The sequence below is a fragment of the Crocodylus siamensis genome, chromosome 4 (genome assembly GCF_052110815.1).
Source record: "Crocodylus siamensis isolate JL-2025a chromosome 4, ASM5211081v1, whole genome shotgun sequence".
NCBI classification, from domain to species: domain Eukaryota; kingdom Metazoa; phylum Chordata; order Crocodylia; family Crocodylidae; genus Crocodylus; species Crocodylus siamensis.
This window is the reverse complement of record NC_143398.1, coordinates 101,001,263-101,021,288: the sequence shown is the minus strand read 5'-3', so window position 1 is coordinate 101,021,288 and position 20,026 is coordinate 101,001,263. Positions and strand designations below refer to the sequence as shown.

At 44.5% G+C, this 20,026-nt stretch overlaps 2 protein-coding genes across 3 annotated transcripts in view; both read left to right on the top strand.

Annotated features, from left to right (window-relative positions):
- The window catches only part of RFX4 (regulatory factor X4), a 126,590-nt gene extending 119,732 nt beyond the window's left edge, over positions 1-6,858 (top strand). For both annotated transcript variants that reach the window (XM_090041091.1, XM_090041090.1), the window contains exon 18: positions 5,360-6,858. In XM_090041091.1, coding sequence (XP_089897217.1) covers positions 5,360-5,632 — 273 coding nt within the window. In that variant the 3' untranslated portion in view covers positions 5,633-6,858. The remainder of the gene's footprint in view (positions 1-5,359) is intronic.
- A 4,020-nt stretch (positions 6,859-10,878) lies between these two features.
- Positions 10,879-20,026, top strand: part of RIC8B (RIC8 guanine nucleotide exchange factor B) — a 54,612-nt gene continuing 45,464 nt past the window's right edge. The window contains exons 1-2 of the mRNA XM_090043159.1: positions 10,879-11,036; positions 17,228-17,275. Of these exons, the coding sequence (XP_089899285.1) occupies positions 10,947-11,036; positions 17,228-17,275 (138 nt within the window). The 5' untranslated portion in view covers positions 10,879-10,946. The remainder of the gene's footprint in view (positions 11,037-17,227; positions 17,276-20,026) is intronic.

Below are 20,026 nucleotides of genomic sequence, written 5' to 3'. Positions count from 1 at the left end.
TAAAGGGTTTCTTGTTTAGTTTTAACAGCAGTGGCAGCAGCAAGCGTGAGTTAACCCAGAAAATGGTAATTTCCTGTCAAGAGCTCTCCAACAAATGTCGCCTTTATATCTGGCAAAGATCACTGGGCCCCAGTGTTTTGAGTTCAGCGTGCTTAAGCACTCTTCATTAAACCGGATGTAAAGTGTGAAAGGTGATTCAGGCAGCATGGGCAGGCATCCGCGCAGATGGCTATGCTTTGGACACTCCAACAAGGCTGAATAGATGCTTCATTGGTTGAGTTAATAGTCAGGCAGGGGCCAATGGGCACTTTAAAAATATTGTCTTTCAATGGTCTCTTCACTGTAGGGAAGAAGAAGTCACTGACTCATTTGCAATTAGCTGACCTACCATTACAAAACTTTCCATGTTGGATTCAGTCATAACAGAATTTATTGTAAAATAGTAGATATTTAGAGTCCATATTATTTTCTAGCAATTATTCTTTTTATATTCATGACACATTCATAAACACAGCTGTGTCTGGGGTATTTGACTGCACAGAAAAGCAGCACACTGTATCCTGTCCTCTTACGCTCCGTCATTAGTCCTTGCTTTCTTATGGACCTCAGTGTGGCATATTAACTGAGAGCAAGGAGCCAGATTAACATTCTGTTTCAATGCATAATGATGATCATTCTGGGAAACTTAAAGCTTAAATTCAAGACTGTCATCTCTTTTATATGTCCACTGGCCAAGTGAACTAAATTCTGTCTCTCCCCTAAATGATGATATGGCATAAACAGCAGCTCCTGTGAAGTTACCCCTGGAGACCTTCCCGCTGCATATGGCTGAAGCTTCAGAATCTTGCTGTATATGGCAGAATGTCATGGTGGCAGAGGGGATTTGCCTCAGGGTGTATATGCAAGAAGGTCACTTCCCTGATCTAAACCGTAGTCTTGGCATTACAAATTCCAATAGGAAATTGTAGCATGTCAGGATAGCAGAAGGCCCTCCTCTGATTAGCAAAAGGGAAAGTTGCCTAAAATATAGGGAAGAAAGGCAGGAGATATTTGGTGTATTATTATCAGAAAATAAAATTGTCTTTTAGGATGAAATCTTGGCCCTATTGAAGTCAAAGGCAAAGCTGCATTGAGTTTTTCTGTTAAACAAAGGTACTGGAAATTGGGTAATATAATAACTTATAAGCTACATGTATGGAGATGAGAGGTATTAAATGAAAGCACTGTTCACCTTTGACCTCTCCTTTTGCTGTCATTGACTAATTCATCTCCCTAGTACTAAGTGTAGCATTCTAAATCACTGAGCAGCTACCAGCAGCTGCCATGTTTTAAAGAAAAACAGTCTTCCTCAGAAAAGGCTACGTCTCTTCCTTTGGATTGACTTCCATTCAAAGTTAAGGAAGAATGACATTCTGGCATGTTGACAGCTTTCCAGTATCTAAAATGTTGCAATGCCAAGCCCAGTATCTTTCACCCCTGCAAAACTAGCAGAGAGAAGAAATTCTCAGTGGGGCTGCTTGCCCAAGTGTGGGGGGGGGGCAGCGTGAGTCGCTGTGTGTCTCTGACACCTCTCCCCCACCCGGGGGCCGCCTCCCGCCTGCAGTGGGCCGCTCCTGGACTCTTGCGCGCCTCTGACTCGCCTGCCACAACTTTGATGACTCCGGTTCAGTTTCGATTGTCCGGCACGTGTCAGTCCAGGATTGAGACTCACTGTGGGCGCGGGGTCCCACATCGCTGAGGGCTCCTCCTCCCCTACACCCTCACCCATTCCACTGGGGATGTGACTGCCTATCTGGGCAGGTCACGCTATCAGGATGTCAGTCCCATCCGTTTACAGAAGGAAACAAAGGATCAACACAAAAGATTACGGCCAGGAGTTCCACGGGTTCGGTGGGCTGCTTCAATCTTCAGCAGCCGTTCCCCTCTCTTCTCCTGTATACCGCTGGGTTGGGACCCTCTTCCCACTTCCCCACGAGTGCTTCAGCCCTCTCTTGGGCTCCCCGAGTTCGTTCAGCCCCTTCCTGCCAGGATGGCAGATTCCCCAGTTGGACTTGCTCCTCTACTCAGGAATATATGGTACCTGGCCCGGCCGCTCCTGGTGACTTCAGGCCGTCCTCGGCCTCCCCATACCGGATGCTCAAGTTCCTAAGCTCTGCTGGGGTTGATCCTTACTCCAGAAAGTCCTGCAGTCCCCGCAGGTGGCTCGCATCCGCATTCGGGAGCTTTCTCCGGCGGCGGCTCCTCCGCACGCTCCTTCTGGTCCCGCCGCCCTTTCGTCCGGCTCCGGCGCTTCCTTTATGCCACCACTGTTCGTTCTGGGCCTTCTTTCTTCCGGGGACCTGAAAGAGGTGAGTTTCCACCCAGCGTGTTGGGCCTGCGCCCGACGGGCTCGCCTGACGGCGCCGGGACAGGGTAACGCAGAGCCCACTGGCTCCTTTCCTCCCTCACACCAAGATTTAAAAAACCCTTAAAATGGTACCATTGTTATATATAGAGAAAACAAAACAAAGTGTTTTGGAGGTTTCTACAGATCTCCCTGAAACCTGCACAAAAGCACTCACAATAAATACTTCATCTGGTTAGCAAGGAAGTATAAAAATGGGAAGATGTATGGCATTGGTGATTGAGGCTTCTAGGTCCAACCCAATATAACCAAAGAATAATGGAATGACACAGTCCATTTAACAGACCAAGATAATTAATTTTCTATTTTCAACAGTTTGGCAATAAAATGAATAAATGTTTAACATGACAAGGACAAAGTTCATTTATACCACTACATGGACCTTGGCTTGCTCACTGCTTCACGTTATAGAAGAAAGGCAAATGTAACTCTACCTTTCTATCCTGCCTTCAGCATCTTTTCGCCTTAACAAGAGACAGATAGCCATCCTTTCTTGTCCCCAGTTTCCAACTTTCATGCCAGACAGCTGGGGAATAGAAAGATTCTTCTTCACATCTCTCTGATTTGCCTACTTTTACAAATCATTCAATAACCCCCACACTTAGGTGGACAGACCTTGGCTTCTTTCTGCAGAGGCTGACTTGTCAACTTTTAAGGGGATGAGTACCCGTCCTCTAAACATGGTCCTCTAGAGCAGCATTTCTCAACTCATGGGTCACGACCCAAAACTGGCTTGCAAGAACATATGAAAGGGTCATGAACAGACTTTAAAAATGGATCAACAAATTTTAAAAATGGATTCTCCTTTAAAGGAGAAAAATGTGTGAAACCGTGGCTTTTCCCTTGCAGGCTGGCAGGAGGGGCTGCTTGCCCCCCTAACCCCACACATTGGGGGGCTGGGGCCTGGAGGCGGGGGACAGCTGACAAGGAGTGAGGGGCACAGGGTCAGGACTGGCCATCCATGTTCACAAATGGGTCCTGGTACAAAAAAAGTTGAGAACTACTCGTCTAGACATTTTTGCCTTTCTTCAGAATGCAGGTGAATGAACTAGGTGTGTAAAAAAGCAGATCACAAAAGTGACTGGATAGTAATGGGTCTCTTTTTTTGTTAGAGCTGTGAGAAAAGTGCATCTGAGAAACTCAGCTTATTTTTCTCCAGCAAATAGCATTTTCATTGAATCTATTTGATGTTTGAATTAAATGATATTTTGAAAACTTGTTCTTATACTGAGGATTGACTACAATCATATTCAATACTCCACCTTTGAAGTGGAAACTCTCCTGGCCAGTTGTGACTGGTTAGCCAGGTCACGTGACTTTGTTTCCATTTCTTGATTGAATAAGCAGGCAAGCACTTTTACTTGCAAGTGCTCCCAGGTACAAATTTAGGCTGTGATCCTGGTGTATGATCCACTTAGGAAGACTTCTACTACTTCACCTTAGTATGACTTGATTTGGTGTAAGTCCATTCAGATGGACCAGATTGCAGGAGCAGTTTCTGAAAGCGCATGCAACCTTAACATTTCACTTCCATGACTGTGCAAATAACAGTTGAGGTCTATGTGCAGCATGGCTATTTTTTTGATGATCTTTGCTGAATAATGGCATAGCATTCAGGATTATGAAATGCATGTGTTAAGGCAAGGGCGATGGATAGGAGGTGCACATGAGTGCACATGCACCCTGAGTGTGGTGGTGTACCCTCTACAAAAAGTTGCCGCTCACCACCTTCCCCCCTGCCCCTACCGCTGACAGCACTGGCGGTGTCTGTGGGTGGTCGCCGCCCCCTAGTCAGCACTCATCACACCCCTGCTGCCGCCAGCAGTGTTGGCATCTGTGGGAGCTCCTGCTTACTGCCGTGCCCCCCCAGCTGCTGGGGGCATACATTGTTCATGTGTTAAGGCTTTGAAACCTCTTATTTCCTTGCATAATCTCCAACCTCTTTTCTTCTGTCATTATCCTAACACTTTCCTTAATACTTTCTCTCCACTGCTCTCTGCTCCAGCATGCTTATTCCCATGTCTCTTTATGTTTAGTGCCTGTTCTTATCCCTTATCTTTTCATTCCATCCAGGAAGAGCACACACCAACTACTGAAACTTCCTTAGCCTGACAAAGGGTTTTTGAACCCAAAAGCTTGCTTAATAATTGTTTTTCAACTATTTAAGTTGGACTAATAAAAGATATCCGATTCACCTAAAAAAAACCTTGTCTGCCTATGTTTTTATCCCTAGCACACTCTTTTCCTTGTCTTGCTTCCCCCAGGAATGCTTTCCACGACATATCCAAGCCAAATCTCCCTTCCTCTCCAAGACCCCAGCCCCAGTTTTTGGTTTGCTTCACAGAGTAACTGTACTAACTTCCCCACATAGAAAGAATTGCTTCCTGAATACAGTTAGGCCTGATACACTGCCCTGAAACCTTACATAGTGAAACCACCAAAGTAGTAGCACAGAAGACTCGTGTTACCCTGGTGTAAATGACTGCATATAATGTAAGACAATGGCTAACCAAGCTGATTAGGTCTCTTCAACATTCAGTTTTTTTTTCCTTTGGTTCACAGCTGACCTTCTAAAACAGGATTGGCCAACTTGTGGTGCACATGCCACACAAGTGGCACTGGCAGCCTCTGTGTGTGACACACAGCAGATCAGGCAGGGAACAGAAAGTAGAGCAGCAGATTGAGCAGAGAAAGGGGATCAGAGTGGCACTCAGCAAGGGTGCGGGGCTTAATCTGTGGCAGACCTTCCAAAAAAGGTTGGCCTGCACTGGTCTAAAACAATTCAGGATACTAATGGCTGAGAATGCTACATGAGAATTTACTGGAGTGTGTTGCTGAAGGTGTTTTAACTTATTGATCTTAACCTTTACAGTAAAGGCATAAGTATCCTATTCCTGGTGTTGCTTTTTTTATGTGTATATTTAACATTATTTTCCATTTGTTTTTATTTCTAAGTATCCTTTCAATAGCCCAACATCCAGGATGGAGCCCTGTTTGATGAGCAGTACCCCAAGACTGCATCCAACCCCTGTGACTCCTCGCTGGCCAGAAGTCCCATCAGCAAACTCATGCTACACAAGTCCAACCATGCACTCCACAAGATACGGAAACTCCAGTGACATGTACGCGCCCTTGACCACTCGCAGAAATTCTGAATACGAGCACATGCAACACTTTCCTGGCTTTGCCTACATCAATGGAGAAGCCACTACAGGATGGGCTAAATGAAAATGACTGGTATAGCATGGGCCCATCTATTTAATAAAAACATAAAAACTTTATTTTACATGAGACTTCAACTGGACATTCTTTAATTGACATGAAGATGGACTAGATCCTGGATGTCTTGGACTTGGACTTATGGCAGACCAGTTTGACAGTATTCCTGTAAGCAAACAAGATTTTATTGTTACTATAAAGTATCATGCAGGCCAAGCTGTGCCTTTTTTTTTAAATTCTGTCCAGTGGTTTTACTCTTTGTGTGGTGTCAGCTTCAATGAGCCATTTACTCCCCCATTGACAAATGTTAACAAGACTTTAAAGAATAGTGCCAGAGAGCAATCTATTTATAATTTGAATCAAGGCAAAACGCTTACTGTAAGCAAAGCTCTGGTACCTGCTCTTCATTTAACCGCTGCTGAATTCTTTAAAGACATTCTGCCATGTCATCACTTGTTCTTAACAATTCCTCCTTTCAGCTCTTTAAATGGTATGCATTTATTATAGGCTTCAGTTTACACATAACATTGTATATTGATGCACCTTTCTGTTGATCCAGTGTTATCTTTACAAAAGAAGACGTGTAGCATTGAATTATTCACTGCCTTAAGTTGACTGTTGTTCTTATTATATATGTATTTGTTTTAAGTTTGCACAATCTGGTTAAATACAACTGCTCTGGTCAGTAACAGCAAGATTAAGAAGGGACTTTAAGACTGGGGAGGTTTTGGACTCAGAGCCACATATGTTAAATATGATACTAAGCAATTATGTAAAAGTGACAATGCAAAACAAATTACTCATTTCATTACCTATTGACAGGTATGAAAACTGGGTTCCTCCGATTCCTTTATAAAATGATAATTCTATACACTTCTACAAGAAACAAAATTCAAAGCTGTGCCTTTGAACTTATTCTGTACTGTGTATGTGTGGAAAAAATGTATTGTATTTTTGGGAGAATTTTCCGTAGATATTTTCTGTGAGTTTTGTAGCTATTTGTAAGTTTTTGTTAGAACTTATTAACATAGGTTTTCCTTCTGTATTATAAAATGCACCAAGCAATTATGGTGGACCTATTACCCTATGGGTAAGAAATAAATAAATGGAAATATGACATCAGGCATTTTAGTAATTGTTTTGTAAATAAAATCTTTGATAGCACCCAGTGTGATGATAACCATGTTTATGGCTAAAATGGAAATAAGTGTTATTTGTACAGTTGTGCAAGATATATGAAGGATTTTCACACTCAAATAAAAAAGGCCTTGAAATTAAATAGGTTCTATTTTAATTTGTTTAAACACAGAGACTTCTGAAGATTAATCTTAAATGTAAATAGCTGGCAAAGCACTTATGTGTGCGTGTGCATGTTTCAGCATACATGCACAGTCAGCGTTCAGAGGACTTCAGCATGTTTGTAATGTATATCCATATTTATATCAGTGATTCTCAGCCTCACCCAACTCAAGGCACCTCTCAATAACTTTTGTGGATTGAGTGACACACAATTTCAAAAAATAATTTATATATTACAGTGCTTACTTCCTTATACAGGGGCTGGGCCGTGTGGGTAGGGTATTGTCCAGGAAGGGAAAAGCCTGAGCCTGACATATCTGTTTATCTTATCTACTTATCTCCTTACACAGTCACTTATCTCCTCACCTCATGACACTCTTCAAAGGATCTGGCAACACCCCAGGATGCCCCACCATCCTAATCAAAAATATCTATATCTAAAGTCCTTTGCCAGATTGGGTCCATGTAGTTTACAGGCCAAATCCTGTTGGCTTTGCTCACTCAAGTAACTGTATTTCCTAAGGCAAGCTGGATTTGCCTCTTTATAAAAAGTTCAAGCCTTTTTAACAAGGATGATTAGAAAAAATGGTTGAAAATGGCAAGGCCATTTTCTTCTTAGAACAGCAAATAAAAGGGCAATATTCTGTATGCCCGAATCTTCTTTTGGTGGATGGCAGTTTGGGCTATACAATGATAGCAGGACTGGGGTAAAACTTGCAAGAAACAATTGATGCTTTGCTAATCAAAAGTAATGAATCTGTGGGCTAGACAACATACATTCTAAAATATCAGGTATATCAGTCCTTTCTGGCTGGAAGGGAGAGAAAGAAAAATATCACTTTGTAGACTATGTGCCCTTTACCATTTTGCAAACAAGCTCAAAGGCCATGGTGATAGAAGCCCTATAAAAACATAGGGAAGTAGATAGATAAAATGCAATCACCTCTCAGGTAGAGGACTGCAGGCAAACAGCCTGAGCACAACAGTGCTGGAAAGATGGAATTTGGCTAAGGACATTCAACAAAACCCTGCCCTTTATAAAAAGAGTCACAGGATCTTCAGTGCCTGCCCAGATTAGACAGGACCTTGGTTTTGAGGCTCTCTCCCAAAAGACCTCCACACATCCATTTTATTAGAAGGATGAAGAGAAGAACTGAGGCTTCCAGGATGTTTAACCTGTAATTCAAGGAAACCTATTGCTACCTTACAGGTCAGATGCTTCAACCACTAATTAATTTTTGTCCTGGACCACAGTGACTGAAACGGCTGTTGTGACTAAGTAGCCGAGTAGAAGTACAGCTTTGCAGATCTCCCTGGGAAGTCTGCATTCCATATAATATATAATGTCAGATTTTAGCTGTCATCTGTCTCTTCTTTTTTTTTGGATTTGCAGCCAATCCTGATAAACAAATATGATGTTAATAATGCCATTCTGTTATTACAGAATGAGACAAGGACCAAAGGATTTATATATACATACATAAAATCTCCACTGCAATTCTGCAGGATTTTCATTACCAGGTAGAAAAAAGACTCAGCGGGGGAAGAGCAGTGAGAACTACATTCACTAGAATGAATCCAATTTTTTGTCAGGCTACCTCTTGCTGCTAGGGTCACTACCCTTTGACAAAAATGGCCTCTGACCTCGCCAACCCCACAATTCTGTTGTGACTGACCCTGAAACCCATGAAATTCAGGAGCAGACACTGCTTTGGAAGGTTTAGATAAAGCTGACTAACATGGGAAGGGCTCACGGTATGCACCCATCTGAAAAGGGCTGGCAGTTCTTTGGTGGAGGATGCAATTTATTGTGTCCTCCGCTTTCATTGAAATCCTAATCCTTCATATGCTACCTAAGGTGGAAACTAAAATTCACAGATGATGAATGAGAAAGTACTTGCCTTTAAAGTGCCAGCAATCATTTTCTAGACTCTATTTTAAAGCTCTATTAGCAAAGGTCTGTGAACAATTTGTAAAGCGATAAGTCTAGGGAAGACTTTACAGTTTAAAACAAACGCCAAATACATTTTTGTTCGTTGTATGGTGGTGGTTGGGGGGAGGGTAGCTGGGGTTTTTTTAAGTCACTCTAGAATGTAGATGTCCCAAAGACTCTGTGTGTGTGTGTGTGTGTGTGTGTGTGTGTGTGTGTGTGTGTGTGTGTGTGTGTGTGTGTGTGTGTGTGTGTGTGTGTGTGTTTAATAGCCAGCAATTTTAAAAACAGACATCCGTTTATAAGTTGCATGTGCCCTGAGCTTAGACTATATTAAAACCTGCAGTCAAATACTTGAAAAAATTAAGCAGTCTCTGTTGGCAATACCTCTGATGCAACCATTACTACTACTATGATTATTACCCTATAGATAGGTCATTTTCTCCAACCTGGACAGTGTGCTTTGCTTACAGTGTGCTCTATCCTGTAAAATAGCATGTACATTTTAAGTGGTTGTTATTGTGTTAACCTCCTATAAGTGTGTATAGTGTTTTATCAGTGTGTAAGACCAGGTTTCTGCCTGCACTTACATTCTGAGGGGCTCTCTGCATTCTGTGCTCATGCTACACTCCTGTTGATATGAGACTGCTATGCCTCTTTCTTAGTGTAGCACAAGGGCTATTGGGCATGGGAGTGGAGCAAGGGAACGGTTTGTGATATGCTCCCTTTCCAGACACTACTGCAAAGTGTACTAACATTCACACCTGGCACATCATTAAGCACACTGCAAAGGAATTTGTTGGGGGGAGTGTCTGTCATAAAACATACCACCACCACCACTGCCACTGATGGTGGCAAGGCTTCCCCCCCACCTCCTTACTGCAGAGTTGCAATGGTAGACCTACAATTTTCTTACAGGTGGGACAACTTCTTGAGACAGCTTTTCTGCATGGGGGGGACAGGATCCCTTAGTAGGGCTGTCCCGCTGTAGTGGAAATGCTTTCTGGGGTGGGGGAGGACTTCTGTGGGGAATATGCCCTATTTGTATGTTGTTGGGGCACTCTCACTGTGGGGGCCTCAATCTTGCCCCCTTCTGCCTTACCTGCAGGCAGCCTGGGAGAGCTGCTCTCCACCATAGCCTGGGGCTGTGTTGCTGGCCACGTGCACGTGGCACCCCCTACACCCTGCTTCTCCTGCCTCATGAAGCCCCTTGCAGGTAGGAACTCTGCCCGCGGATAAGGGGAAACCCAACATTTCCTGTGGCCTTCCGCGGTGAATGGAAAACCCAGATCCCTGCACGATCATGTGAATCCAGGACAAACGCTGCCCCAGAGTCGTTCAGCCTGGGACCAGGATTGATCTTTAAGTTTCAGGACTGTCCTGCCCAGTTAGGGATGAGTGGTCACTACTTTCTGGGTGTACACAGAGTGTCCTCCCCGTCCCCCACAGTAGCTCCCTGCCTGACACTCGCTGGCAGAGCGTGGGAGCTCCACAGGAGAGGAGCGAGGCCAGACGCTGAGGAAAGGGCACACAGCTGGGGCAGCAGCGCCAGCGTGGGCACCAACATCATGGCGAGCCCAGCACCATGGCTGCAGCCTTGGGCAGACCACATGGCTGCTGTCCTGGGACTATTGGGCCTCTTGGCATGAAGGGAAGCAGCGGGTAGTCTCCTTCTCAAGGGGATTTGATGGAGGGGAAATGGACATACGGGGGGGGAAAGGGGGTGGCGCCTGGGAGGGCTAGCAGGGGGCGAGCCAAGACTACAGCCCCCAGCATGCAACGCGGCACCACAGAGCCCACCGTGCGCCGCAGGGCTTGGGCCCGTGGCATGCTGGGAAATGCAGTCCGGACCGCCGCCGGCGGCATCAAGCTGCTGTGGTAAATAGAGCGGGGCCAATAGAATCTGTCCCAAGGGGGAGAGCCCGCCTCCTCAGCCCCTCTCCAGCCAATGGCCAACGAGCTGTCCGCACAGCCCCGGCGAAGCGGGGGGTGGTGCCTCGGTTTCCAGGGTGACCGTGGCGTCACCGGAGGGGAAGGGTGAGAGGTCAGCAGGCAGCAGCTGGGCGGTGGCTGGCGGCGCGGGTGGCCGCGGCCATGGAGCTGGAGGCGGCGCTGCGGGCGGCGGCGGGCCGGGGCGGTGGCAACGAGGGCGTTGAGCAGGTGCTGGCCCGCTACATCGAGGAGGTAACGGGCCGCTGGCGGGACCCCCTCGCGGTCACCCCGGCACCCCCCCCCCCGCGCGCTTGCTGGGGCCCCTGCCCCTTGCTGCAGCTACGCCTGAGCCTTTGCCTACGCTGGCGGGTGCCCCTGCACTTCCTAAGCTCCCTCCTGCCCGTACCTCCCTGAAACAGCCCCGGCTGCCTCGCCCGGGAGCCGCTCCCAACCGGGCGTGCGGCCCTTGCTGGGTCCTGCGCAGATCCCTGCGCTGAAGCCGCGTGTGGTGGCACGAAAAGATGCACCAGCTGTGCCGCCTGCCTAGGAAACATGCACCCCACCTTGGGAGTCGCAGACCTGCCTGGCTTGTCGGGCCCCCTGAGCTAGTAGCACAAGTAGAGCCCCTGCCGCTGCCAGGCATTTCTTCCTGGAGGTGTGCCCACCTCCACCTTGCAAAGGCCCATGGCGCTGCACTGATGCTCTGTAAATAATATCGACCTTCCTGGAAATTTTGCTTACGCTGCTCAGAGTAGCTGCCCTGCTTGGGAATCAAGATGCCAGCTGGGGTATTGTTCAGCTCTGCTGTCACTTGGTGGTGGAAGTGACTCCGTTTTTGTTGACTACAGATCCTAGGTGATGGGGGGAAGATGGGGGTGCTGGCTGGGGTTACATGTCAGTGGTCCTTTCCTTCATTTCTGGTGATGATCATCAAGTCCTAGAGAAGTGACCACAGGTCATCTAGTCCCACCCCCAACCTGAGGCAGAACCATCCCTCTCCAAACCATGCTATCCAATCCCTAATCTAGCCTGTACGTAAAATGGTTGTCAAACACAACACAGACTTCACACCCTCACCAGCCAGAGGTAGAGCAGAGAAACCAGGGTAGCCAACATCCTGCTTCTGTAAAAGGATGTCAGTATAAGCTCAAGAGATCCTGGGTAGAGGGCCACACCCCCCTGCCACAGGGGAAGGCAAAATCCCTATAGTCCAGGCCAGTTAGACCCTGGAGTAAAATTTCTGCCTGGCCTCAAACATGGTGATAGTGGGTGATTGCTTATTCTACGTTCCCCTTGGGATGCTTCCTGCAAAGCGTGCTGTTCTGTCACCATGCTGCTTGGCCTGTGTGCAAGAGGCCACTGAAGGACTCCTAAAATCATTAGTCCCGTGACTATTCGCATACAGGTGTTATAGAGATTACTCAGTTTTCTTATGTGTCCAGCCAGGACTGGAGTTTCAGTGACAGAAACCTAGCAGAAACTTAGGATGCTGAGTGGTGTTGCCTTGCGTGGTTGTGGCAGAGGGAGATATGAGTCCCTGTTATAACTCAGGTATGCCCAAAACAAACAAAAAAAGTTTTTCAGATACATAGGGAGTAAAAGGAAGGCCCAGTGCGGTATAGAACCACTACTGAATGGGCAAAAGCAATCGGTGACAGATGGGGGACAAGGCTGAACTCCTCAGTGAGTTCTTTGCCTCAGTGTTCCTAAACAAGGGGCAAGACAAATCTCACAATGGGATCGTAGAGAGACAACAGCAGGGCACCAGACCACTAAGCGTTGACTCTGAGATGGTGCAGAGTCACTTGAAGGACTGGATGAGCTCCATCCCAGGGTACTAGAGGCACTGGCTGATGTCATTGCACAGCCACTGGGCACTTATGGCGCATGGGCCAGGTCCCGGAGGACTGGAAAAGGGCTATTGTGGTTTGTATTTTCAAGAAGGGGAGGAAGGAGGATCCAAGCAGCTACAGGCCAGTGAGTCTCACCTCCATCCTTGGTAAAGTCTTTGAAAAGGTTATTAAGGCTCATATATGTGAGAGCCCAGTAGGAAAGATTATGCTGAGGGGGAACCAGCATGGGTTCGTAGCAGGTAGATCATGTCTGACTAATCTAGTTTCTTTTTATGACCAGGTTACAAAACACCTGGACGCAGGAGTAGGGGTAGATATTGTTTACGTAGACTTCAGGAAGGCCTTTGATATGGTATCCCACCCCATACTGGTGAACAAATTAAGAGGCTGTAACTTGGATGATTACACAGTCCGGTGGGTGGCAAATTAGCTAGAGGGTCATAACCAGAGCGTGGTAGTGGATGGGTTGGTATTGACCTGGAAGGGCATGGGCAGTGGGGTCCTGCAGGGCTCGGTCCTTGGACTGATACTCTTCAATGTCTTCATCAGTGACATGGACAAGGGAGTGAAGTGTACTCTGTCCAAGTTTGCGGATGATACAAAACTGTGGGGAGAAGTGGACACACCGGAGGGCAGGGAACAACTACAGGCAGACTGGACAGGTTGGACAAATAGGCAAAAAACAATAGAATGCGATTTAACAAGAAGAAATGCAAAGTGCTGCACCTAGGGAGGAAAAATGTCCAGCACACCTACTGCCTAGGAAATGCCCTGCTCGGCAGCATGGAAGTGGAACGGGATCTTGGAGTCCTAGTGGACTCCCAAGATGAACATGAGTCATCAGTGTGATGAAGTCATCAGAAAAGCTATCTGCACTTTATCATGCATCAGCAGATGCATGACAAACAGAACCAAGGAGGTGATACTTCCCCTCTATCGGGTGCTGGTCAGACTGCAGTTGGAGTACTGCGTCCAGTTTTGGGCACCACACTTCAAGAGGGATGTGGATAACCTAGAGAGGGTCCAGAGAAGGGCCACTCATATGGTTAAGGGCTTGCAGGCCACGCCCTACAAGGAGAGACTAGGGCACCTGGGCCTCTTCAGCCTCTGCAGGAGAAGGTTGAGAGGCGACCTTGTGGCTGCCTATAAATTCATTGTGGGAGCACAGAAGGGAATTGGTGAGGCTCTACTCATCAAGGTGCCCCTGGGGGACACAAGAAATAATGGCCATAAGCTAGCAGAGAGCAGATTTAGACTGGACATTAGGAAGAACTTCTTCACAGTTAGAGTGACCAAAATCTGGAATGGGCTCCCAAGGGAGGTGGTGCTCTCCCCTACCCTGGGGGTCCTCAAGAGGAGGTTGGATGGGCAATCTGGCTGGGGTCATCTGAACCCAGCACACTTTCCTGCCTATGCAGGGGGTTGGACTTGATGATCTACTGAGGTCCCTTCCGACCCTAACATCTGTGAATCTATATCTAATCATCAATTTTGGGAATGTTTTTGTGTTCCCTGGAGCTGTAAGGTCAGATTTTCGTCTCATGGGCCAGATGATTGCATACATTTTCTGTCCAGTGTAGACTGTGTCATGCAGATTATGTGGTTGTAGCCTTGGGAAGATCCCAGTGCCTTGTGTCAGGTACAGAAATGCTGTTACACATGTCCTTCAAAATAAGCAGCGTCTCTTAATGGGTTACCTGGGTTTGGTTTTAATAAAAGGCATAACTGTAACACTCTTATTAGATTTGAGTGCTGCTTCTTTAAAATGCCACCTCTTCCCATTAGTACTGTTGCAGCAGTTCAACTTGGATTAAGGTCAGGATTCAGTCTCAACTGGTATTGGCATGTATCCATACAAGAGCTCTTCTGATGACCTTACAGGGACTATTAACTAACTCTGCAAATCCTGTAACCTGGAGGAAAATATTATGAATAAGAACTGGTGCCTGAGTATCTTCCTAATTTTGAGAGTTGCTAGAAATGTTTCAGTGTGGTTTCTTTGAGGGGAATTAAATCTGAAATCTGATGATGATGAGGATCCTTCCACTGCTGATTGGTTTGGAGAGGCTTCCAGCTACTTGGGGATACCAGTGATGCTTGAAGAGAGTTCTTTCAAACCTTCTTGCTCACCTCTTAATGCATTTAAGTCTGTGGGTTGGGATAATTGCAGGCCATTTTCTGGGTGGTGGAGGGGGTGCACCTTCAGCTTTGGAGCTGACTAATCTGTGGTCTAGCAGTGCTTTAGGTTACCAACTGGGTGAAGAATGACTTTTTTTTTTTTTTGTAATATTTTCTCAGTCAGGCACAGTCTCTACCTTTTGTGGTCTCTGGGAAAAAATCTTGTCTGTAGTGTTTCCTGAATTTCATTTCTGTGGCATGATAAACCATAAGCAGAAAACAGCATGGCATCTTGGTGCCATTACAAACTGACAGATTTACAAATCTAGTATAAAAAATATAAAATATATATAAAATATATAAGCATCTCTTATCCTAGACTACTTAACAAATGCTAAAATAAAATGTCAAAAATCCAAACTCTAAAACCACCAGATAACCCCTTGTTTCATAACAAAACAGAATGAGTTCTGTTTTTTAAACTCTGAGTATTATGGGTTTGTCTACAAGCACAAGGCAGGACTAATTAGTCTGCATAAAATACCTCACAGGGGAGGTCATACTGTTTCTGATAATGAAGTGGATGCATGCAGAACTTCTGTGGGCACCTCTGCACGGTGCAGCACAGTGCCCTGTGGACCCCCCTAAGTGATTGCAGCATGACTACAAAGAGGTTATTTCAGTGAATGTCAAACCTTATCCCCAGTAAATGTTTCCTTACTCTCCCTTTATCTGCCAGCAATATACGTATGTCAGTTAAAAGATGCACCTATGTCTAGGGACCCCTTCTTTCTCCCCCCTCCATCCCTGTCAGCTTCCCTTCCCTTTGGGTATCCGTAAAATCTTTCCTTTGGCTTCTATTCAAAGATTTCCTTACTCTTAACAGAGGTTCCCCTTTTAATAGTGAACCAGATCTGCATACAGTATAATCTCATAAATCTGGATATCAGAAATCTGTAATTCTTGAAAATCCAGCGCTTCTTAAAAATACATCACATTGAGGAGTAGCAGCGGCCGGTCCCAGAGCAGCAAAGGGAGAAGCTTGCATGCGGCAGCTGCCACTGCCATCCACCACCGCGCGCTGCTGCTCCGTGTGCAGCCCTTGCTCCAGGACTGGCCACTGCTCCAGTTTCAAAAATCCAGAATTTTCAAATTTCTGCAGATGCGCAGTCCTGAGCATGCCAGATTTATGAGGTTATACTGTACTAAATTCTGTTCTATCACCTCCAGAAGCTTCATGAGTATTAAGTGTAGTTACAAACAGCTACTGCAGCTGTGCAAGTGATGCTTTTTGAGGGACACTTCTGTGGAGCTCTAGAGCGAAGGGAGTAAAAAGAGCCATCATGGTGAACAGCGTGGCTTTATTTGATCTGTCCTTACCTGTATAGATGGACACTGGTAACTGTTGGTCACATGTTATTTAGGCAGTTTTTGCCAGCTTGGACATTATGGTCTATGTTATACAAGTAGATGGTCCAGAGAGAGGTCCTCCATTTATGAAAGGTAGTAGCAAATCTCATTAAGGAGAGGGCTAATATAGAGTTTGTACCCATCTAGCAGGAGGCTTGTATGCTATTACTTTTCATCTCTCTTTGTATTTCTAAAGACAAAGCGCTATTAAAATATTTAATTTCGACTTGCAGAATAAAGAGTTGTGCCACTTGAGCACTGCCTTATGAATACAGCATAGAATATTCTAAAATAGAAATCAACTCCTGTTGCTGGCTCAGGTTCTTCAGCTAAAGTGTTCTTAGGGCCATACCCCTGGCATGTAATTATAACCCCTTTCCCCCTGCCATTCTTCTCCCCTAAAAACAAAAAACCAGTAATGCGTTTAGACAGTGAGTAAAAACTTGAAACTGGAGAAATGTCAGTAGGTTTTCCGCTCGTTTTGGTTTGAAGTGCTGTATGAGTTTAAAATAACCTAAAACTAGGGCAGTCAGTTTAAAGAGGGCTTCCCAGCACATAAACAAGAATGCCATCTGGAGAAAAAGCATGACCAACTTGATAGTCTTGGGCTTTACAGATTCAACTAATTTTTCTCATACTGGTGAGGTGACAAGTTAATATTCCCATGTTAAATCTAGGGAAATCAAAAGATCTTGTCATGATGTGAATTCAGCTTCCATACAGTGATCACGGATTTCAACAAGATAAGACAGGTCCTAAGTTAGATAGCTAAGGCCACAGAGGGAGGCAGTGTAAGAACAGGTAGCATGTGGCTCTAGGCTGCTTTTACAGCTATAGAGAAACAATGGCAAGATGCATATGAAAGGCATATTTACCATAGTTAAATACTATGCATATTTACCATAGTTTATCTGCTGCATCCAACAGTAAGACTATATGATCTATGAGATTCCTTTGGACCATGATAACTGTTAAAAATTAGTTCTAATTAGAGCGGGACTTTACATTTAACTGGAAACAAACGTTGATGTGCTACAAATTAAAACTTCTTTCTTTCTCCAGAACAAGGCTATTTTCAAATTTGATCCAGCAGACGAAGAGAAAAGGAAGGTAAGCAACTCCAACCTATTCATTCAGTGCTTATTCTTTTCTGGCAATCTTTCCTTAGCCATATGTCTTTAGTTAATTAACTTCTCTGAGGTGGTGCAAACAGACATAATTTATGTGGGCATTTAACGCATTCAATCTTTTTTTTCCTTGCTGTACTTCCAGCAAAAGGAAATTAGAGTTTCAAAAAGACCTGTTGGGGGGAGGGGGAACAAGGGAATAAAAACAAAAAGAGAGTGAAGTAATATTACTGGGAGTTTTAATGCCAAACAAGGGGACCCTACCTCTTCTAATCCAGATAGATGGTAACGTCCATCTCCTGAAACAGAGAAGGGAAAACTGATGTGTTCAAGACTGAAAAACCCCTTTCATAGGATTATGATGAAACCAGTCTGTTTTATGTTTGTAGCTGCTGGTGCAGGTATATAAATAGTTTAGGACAGGAGTTGGCAAACTACAACCTACCAACGAAGAGATTTTTATCCAGTCTGACAAGCCAAAGTGGCAGCAGTGGTGGGGAGAATCAATGGCAATTGATAGCAGCAGCCCACGTTAGGACCCGACTGTTAATTTGGTATGCTGGTGCTGAAAGGTTGTGGACCCCAGTCTAGAAAGAAAGGGAAGTTGTTGGAAAGCATCTTAAGATCATCTGAAATGAAATTATTGGGGGAAGGGGATAAAACTGCAAAATAAGGCAGTTGCTTCATAGTTCAAAAGCTATAATCCACAAAATGCATGCCATGCGTTTAGGTGTTAAAGACAGGAAATGTTTGCATTTTACAGTGTGGTGCTGCGCAGGTTGGGTGAGTTTTAACTGCTCCCATGAGACCTACCAGAATCTAGCAAGAAAGCTTCTAAGAGTGCCTCTGTTCTTTAAATTGAATGGTGTAGTAAATACATTATGACAAGACCCTTGCTTTTTCCTTCTAAATTGACTTCAGGCTGAGAAGAGGATTTTATTGGCAGAAGGATCATTAGGGAGGAACTTATGTTTTAGGTCCAGTTTCTGAAATTAATTATTAACCTGAAATTTTAAGGGAATTTAGCATACTTATCAAGATAATTTGTCTGCAAATTGGTAGTTTCCAAGGCAATATGTGAATTTACACCATGCATTTGAGTTATCTAGCAGCAGTTATCTTCAGACATTTCTTTTTTATTAGAAAAAAATACATTGGATAGTAAACTACTGTAAACTCAAAGGATTCATAAATATTGGTGTTAATATGCACCAGGGTCTTAAATTACATTTCCATACCAAATGAAAATAAAACAACATCAAGATGGGTAAGAGATATATTTGTGAGCAGGAATTTAGGTCTATTTCAGCATGGTATATTTATAATGAAAACATTTAAGTTGTGTGGAGGTACTGGGGTATGCTGCCTTTCCATGCTTGTATATAATAAGATTGAGAACTTGTAATGTGCAGATCCTTTCAGATATGGCAGTTCCTTATTACTTTCTTGTAGACTTAGCCACTTTCTGGGATAGCTCTTTGCTCATGATCTCATATAATAGCATTCATGTAAACTTTTTGTAAAGTCTTTCTGATGACTTCAGGTTTTTTTAACTGAAGGATTTAGACAGTGTTGCAGATGCAACATGAAGCTGTGCTGCACCATGGCAATGCTTCTCAACCAGGATGCCTTTCAAGGGTGCTACAGGGTGCCACTCACTGTTAGCACTGTTAGGTTTGCAAACATAATTCACAAGACAAACCCCAAGATTTCAGATAGAAACCCACAGTTGTGGCTTTTTTGAGTTCTTTGCAAGAAAACTTACTCTATATTATTTTTCTGTAGTCAAAAAGTGAAAACTAAGAGCTGGCATTTTCCAAGTATGGCCTCGAGTCTACGGAGGGGAACCTGAAGTCTAAAAGGATTGTGAACCACTGCCTATGGCAAGGATTGTTACTCCTCAAGTGACAATGCATTCAAATGAACATGAGTGTTTGTGTTTGAGTAATAATCCAGATCCAGCTAAACAGTGAAATAACTGCTGCTCCATGTAAGAAGTGTCTAACTGAATCACCTCTTATTCCAATGTTGTGTGTGTGCAGTTAGGCTCTGGCACACATTACTATTTATGGTGCGATTAGCGCTTTAATTGCATCTTAAATGTAATCTGGCCACTCATCAAAACTGATTTATGACATGTTAATATATTAAGTTAGTGACAAAGATATTCCACATTGTGACTTGGGACCTGGGATCAGATTCCATTGTGCCATTAAATGAATGTGTGCCAGGGGCCTTAGTATGCGTTTCTTGGAAGTGGATGCCCTACAAGTAGTTGGTGCATTGGTTTCATGCTATATGCTTCGAGATTGCTGCTTTGCAGTCTATTCTCCTTGCTACTTCATCATGTTTCAGCTATATGGGCATCAGCCAGGAGTATGCTTGAGTTTTCCTAGCATGATGAGTCAGATTCAAACAAAGTTCTCAAAACTTATTTGGTGGAATGCAATGTTTAAATAATGTCTTTACCTTCAGTATGACAAACAGGCCCCCAGCAATGTTTGACTGGGATCATTATACAACAAATCCAAGACTAAACCTTCACATCGAAGTGTACTGATATCTTTCTTAAGAATTTCTTGTTGTCCTCATGAATCTGCTTACCCAGCGGAGAGTGTGAAACAGGCTTCTGGACCAGAGATTTGATGGATTTGAAGGTTTAGGACAATGAACTACATTTTAATCTCTGGTCAGAAGCCACTGAGTTGTTAATAGATGAACAAACCATAATTAA